Below are 6,000 nucleotides of genomic sequence, written 5' to 3'. Positions count from 1 at the left end.
AGTCAGTTCCGACAGCTGGTAGTTTTGAACTGCTGACCCTGAGGTTCGTAGCCCGATTCGTAACCACTACGCTACCAGAGCGCTCTCTCTATAGATAGATAGATAGATAGATAGATAGATAGATAGATAGATAGATATAGATATAGATAGATAGATATATAGTCGGAACCGACTTGATAACACTTAACAACAGCAAATGAGAAACCAAAGCCAAACGCACTGCCCTTGAGTCAACTCTGACTCACAGGGACCCTGTGTGAGGCTTTCAAGGCTGTAAATAATTACCAGAGCAGAAAGTCTCATCTTTCTTCTACTAAAAGGCTGATGGGTTTGAATTGACAACTTTGAAGCACAGATTAACTGTCCAGTGCTTATCCTATAACACTACCAAGATTTCTTATATATATGAGGAGCTTTCTAAAAATTCATGGAAAATGGGATTGAAAGATGATGGAATTTTTCCACAATCTTTTTGAAGCTCCTTAGTGTGTATGTGGGAATCCTGGAATGGCACTGTAGGATCCTCACTGGACTGCTAGTAACAAGGTCAGTTCAAACTCACCAACTGCTCCTTAGGTCACTTTGAGTCAGAACCGACTGGACTACACTTAATAACAACAAAAATAGCTAGGCACATTATTGGGAATATAAGGTTTATAAAATATCTTCATGTGGATTTTACCTTTTATGCATAGATAATACTCCTTTTTGCCACATGATTGCTTTTTTGCATTGAATTCTACTTTTCTGTATTAATATTGCCAGCCTTCCTTTCTTCTCATATTTGTTTACTGTAACTGTTCCCCAAAAATTTTCTTTTTAAATACTATGAATTATTTCTTTAGCAGCTGTGTGTGTGCATATTTATTATGATCACATGTTGTTATCGTTGTTAAGTGCCATTGAGTCGATTCTGACCCATAGGACCCTGTATAGGGTTTCCAAGGAGCAACTGGTGAGCTTGAACCACTGACCTTGTGGTTTAAGCCGACTTTGCAGTCCAGCGCATTAACCCACAATGCCACACCAGGACTCTACTTCTGTCATCATATTTATTTCTAATTTGTTTGTTTTCTTTTACTATATGAGGGGGCTTCAAAAGATTTATGGGAAAAATCAATCATCTTTTTATTCAAAGTTTTCACAAATTTTTGAAGCCCCCTCATATATATATAAGTTTTCTTAGCCTTCCTTTATAATCTAGACTGTTTTCATTCTATCAGTGATTTTGTATCTATGAAATGTTAAAATTTTCATCAAAATACATCTATCTAATTAGTTTCCTTTCATTGATTTATCTACTATTGGACAAAACATTTTCATTTGCAGATTTAAGTCTTCAGTCAGCTGAAGAACATCAGTTTGGCTGAAAATACAAAATTAATAATATCTCAAATTTATTTTACTTTCTCCAGTAAATCTTTTTCAAATTTCTATTATTTCTCTACCTACTTAACACTAAGGAGGTCCAGTAGCATAGTGAGTACGATTTGGCTGCTAACTGCAAGGTCAGCAGTTCGAATCTACCAGTCGCTCCACAAAAGAAAGCTAAAGCTTTCTGCTACCATGAAGATTTACAGCCTCAGAAACCATACACAGAGCCACTAAGAGTCAGAAACCACTCCACAGCTTTTGTAGAACCACAATTTTTTCTTTCACAAACCTTCTTCTTTGTATGCAAACTTGAAAAGGAAAAAATCTACAAAGGTGTTATTTGTCTTCAAACTCTGGGTAGATACTGTCTGGCTGTTCTCATAGCATACATTAAGGCTGTAGAATACTCTGCCCAGATTTTAAGCTGGAGAGCAGAATGCTATAAGCTTCTGATAACAACTAAATAATACAGAAGTCATCAAAGAATGAGGAAGAATCTGGAGCACTAATCAACGCCAGCAAGGGAATTTCATCTCTGGATAATTTCTTCTTTGTGTCTGGTAAAGCTGCTAAACCATCGGGCCAGTTTTTTATGTCTGGTTTCCAATTTGACCTGGACATAACTCCAAGTGCATAAAGTAACTGTACAACTTCCTAACTGGTGTCCAGTTACTTTCTGACACCCTACCTGCAGGCTTTCTATTTGGAAGAGTCATACCTGAGCTTTGGCTCCCTGGAGTACCAATTTCAACTGCTAAAACAGCAACACAATAAAAGTGGTTCCATATGGGGGAAAAAACCTGACTAGTCCAGGACTAGCCTTCACTCCTAAAAATTACAGGATTCTTTCAGAAACTCCAATTTCATAAGTCCCCACACTAAACTGCTTTCTGGAATCATGGTGTGGCACTAAAGGATAATGCACTGGACCCCAGGTCAGTTTGAGCTTCAAGGTCAGCTGTCTAAACCCACCAGCTGCTCCTCAGAAACCCTCTACAGGGTCGCTATGAGTCAGAACCAACTCGATGGCCCTTAACAACAACAGAGCTGCTTTCTAAGGAAGGGGATTTGGGGCTTAACTTTCCATAGTCTCTTCATTTTAGTCTTAACCTCCTGTGGATTACCAAAATTAATTAACTAAATAAAATAACATCAAAGTGTATGCTGTATGCCTGGCACTTTTTGCTAGTGTTCAGTCTTAATGCAACATTTCAGATATGATATATTGCTTTTAAAATGCTGTGGAGTTAATTCCGACTCATAGCGACCTTGTATAGGGTTTCCGAGGAGCAGCTAGTGAGTTTGAACCACCAACCTTATGGTTCAAACCGACCTTGCAGTCCAGCATATTAACCCACTGTGGTACACACAAAATAAAGCGTATGTTTCAGGTCTCATCTTACTACCTACCCAACCTTGTTCTGATTTTTATTAAGCAAGGAAGGACCTTACAGAGGCAAACCTAGCTAGAAATCCTATTTGGAGATGGGGATCCAAGTATCATTGGCTCTGCCTATTTAATTGACTCTTCCATATGTTGCAAATATGATTTCTAGCCAGGTGAACCGCTGTAAAGAAAATTGCTTCCATTCTTAATAAAAATTAAACCAAGATTGGATGTTCATTGACAATGTCCTCATACTCTGTTCTTCCTCTGCAGCCCCCTCCCAAAAAAGAGGTTACGCATTCCTGTTCTGTCCCCTATTTATATCGAAATTTGAGAAGGGAAAAAAAATGTTCTTGCTCTTTTTTTCAAATACCTTCAAGGACTTTCAATTTGACTCAACAAATACATGCAAGTTCATGGCATTTGACCTTGCCACTTGACCTCCCCTGGATTTCCACTGCCCCAGCAGGTACAGAGAGAAATAAAACAGATATCTGTATGTTCCCAGAGCATTCTATGCATACAACTAAGATAATACCTGTGGCATGTATTAAGATACTCCTTTTTTCTCTCCCACTAGACTGAAAGTTTTTAGAGAACAGAGAACAAATCTTACTCATCATTGTATCCCCGACATCTATCACAGTTCCTGGTACATAGATTTTCAAAACATGTTAGTTGAACTAAACAGAAACCAGTTCTAGCTTCTGCCCTTGAGAAGGTCACAATCCAAAGAGAAGTGCCCTGGCTTCAGCTATACATCAGTGCTCTCTCCAAAGCACTCCTGTTGTGAACATTTTTCCATTTCAGGGAGCCCGGCTCACACAACAGATGCTCTGGAATCTATTTTCTCTGACTAGATGCACTCTATACATCCAGCCAATCTTCTCCCAGAGGGATTTGGAGCCACACTGAGCCACCCCTACTTTTTCTTCTCAACTTGCTCAGAGCCACAGTCCTTCCCAAGAAAGAGATACATGCAGGGAGATGGTCTAGATGACCTTGGGCAGGAGGGGGAGGGGGCCTATTCTCCAACTCTCAACAGTAATAGCTGGCTGAACACCTAGGTCTCCCTGTCAGACTGGTATTTCATGGTTCCTCCCCTAACAGGCGTGGTCTCAGAGAGTGCAGCAGCCCCACCTGAGAATGATCCGAAGGTACTCAATTCCTTCTGCCTCCTCGCACTTGATGGACAGGATCAAGTTGCCCAGGCTGCTGCCAGTACAGTAAAAGTTTAGATGGTCCTGGGAATAGAAACCAGGTGTTAGAGGAGACGAAGGGGACTCTCTAGACATGTCACCTCAAAACATCTCCCTTACCCAGAATTAGGAGTCCCACAGCAATGAGGAAGAGAAGGATACTGCTGCTACGATGATGATGATGATGGTGGTGGTGGTGATGACATTAGTATGTGCCAGGAACTGTGCTAAGTGCTTAACATCCACTGTCTCCTTTAATTCTGACCAACACTGCATTTAGCCGATAACATCCCCATTTCACAGATGAGGAAACCATGTTCAGGAAGTTAGTAAGATGCTGACTCCTGCCAACACAGCTAGTAGGAACCACAACATCTTGGACCCAAAAGGAGCCACCAAGAGGATCTCTAGACCATCAGGGGAGTGTTGGCTGAAACCACAGCTTCCTAGAGCCCATCCTAGACCCATCCAATCAAGGTAGGGCCCTGGAATCAGCACTTGAACAAGAGCTCCAGGGATTCTGATACAGTCCCCTTGGAGGGAGACTGGAAAGCTGCCTCCAGCTAGAGGCAACCCTTTTAGGACTTCTGGAATCTGACAAAGCTGACGGGCAGAAGCTCTTTAGGGAAACGCAATGCTGTCACTTTGAAGCACTCAGCGGCTGATTGTACCCCATCCCGTACCAGTACAGGAGGCTTCATGTTATTGTGCCTGTCTTCACTGCGCCTCACAGATAACTATGTTTCTTACAAATTGAAAGTTGTAGCAGCAAGTCTATTGGCACCGTTTTTCCAATAGTATGTGCTCACTTCATGTCTCTAGTGTCACATTTCTGTCATTCTCGGAATATGCCACACTTTTTCATAATGCTATTGCACACTTAAGAGTCCTGGTGTGGCATTGTAGAATAAGCATTCAACCTCAAGGTCGGTTTAAAACTCAAGGTCGGTTGTTCAAACTCACCAGCTGCTCCTTGGAACCCCTATGAGTCAGAACCGACTTGACAGCACTTAACAACATTGCACATTTAATAGACAACAATATAGTGTGACCATAACTTTCATATGCACTAGGATGTCAAAAAATTTCTCATGAGTTGCTTTATCACAGTGATCTGGAAATGAACCCGCAATAAGTCTCTACTCTGAGATATGTCTGTACTCAGGGAAGCTGAAAAAAACACATGAGAATCGGAACTGTATTTTGATGGAAACAAAGACTTCTGGAGTGTAAGAACAGTAGTTTTTACTTGAATGTTAAACTCCACTCACCTTCACTCATCCCTAAACACTACCCATGCCAATAGTTCCTAAAACATTTCCTGGGGATGGTCCCCAAAAGGGCTCACTGCCCTGGACTTTCCTGGTTTCTGTACCACCCTCTCCTCCCCTGATTCAGAAGCAGGGCTAATCAGCGAGCGTTCTAGCCCAAGACAGCAGGAAGCAAGGAGGGGTGCTGGAACCAGAACCGGAGGAGAAGAACTGGGGAGGGAGATGGACACTGGACAGGGGAACACTGGGCTCCCCATGCCTGTGGCCCTTAGGTAGATACTTTCTCCAGGCAGGGCCCTCACCTTGCCCAGGAAGTGCCTGCGGTAGGCCCTGGCTTCACTCTTGCACTCAAGCTTGTAGCCAAACGTGTTGGGGCTGAGGTTGTCCTCTTCCTCCTCCTCACAAATGCTGCTTCCCAGTGAAGTCGGCGTGCCAACGTTCTCCGGGTCCTCGATCCAGTAGCCCCCAAACTGAGGCAGGATGATTAGGGGGTATGGGCCGCCCTTTTCTACAACCTGGAGACAGAGGCAGGGTCTCACACATGGCAGTCTGCCCTGAGACTTCAGAGGGGCAGGAGTGGACACCAATGATGGCGACCCCAGCCGCCTCTGAACTACTCAAGGAGGGGACCCTCATATTTGAGGATGAAGGGAAGCCCAGGGCTACAAGGCCTGGATTGGCAACCCCAATTCAAACATGGGAAAGCTGAGGGGACAAAGGGAAAGATGGGAAGAGACTTCAGGTCCTCAAGTCCCAGTCGCAAGCTGGA

General features: G+C 43.0%; 1 protein-coding gene across 1 annotated transcript in view; it reads right to left on the bottom strand.

Moving 5' to 3' along the window:
- The window catches only part of RAP1GAP2 (RAP1 GTPase activating protein 2), a 230,209-nt gene that overhangs the window by 62,945 nt on the left and 161,264 nt on the right, over positions 1–6,000 (bottom strand). Inside the window, exons 7-8 of the mRNA XM_006863247.1 lie at positions 5,534–5,746; positions 3,902–4,005 (exon numbers count right to left, since the gene is read on the bottom strand). Coding sequence (XP_006863309.1) covers positions 3,902–4,005; positions 5,534–5,746 — 317 coding nt within the window. The remainder of the gene's footprint in view (positions 1–3,901; positions 4,006–5,533; positions 5,747–6,000) is intronic.

Source organism: Chrysochloris asiatica, unplaced genomic scaffold (genome assembly GCF_000296735.1).
Source record: "Chrysochloris asiatica unplaced genomic scaffold, ChrAsi1.0 scaffold00054, whole genome shotgun sequence".
Classification (NCBI taxonomy): Eukaryota; Metazoa; Chordata; class Mammalia; order Afrosoricida; family Chrysochloridae; genus Chrysochloris; species Chrysochloris asiatica.
Note: the sequence above shows the minus strand (reverse complement) of the source record. Positions and strands in the feature narration are given on the sequence as shown.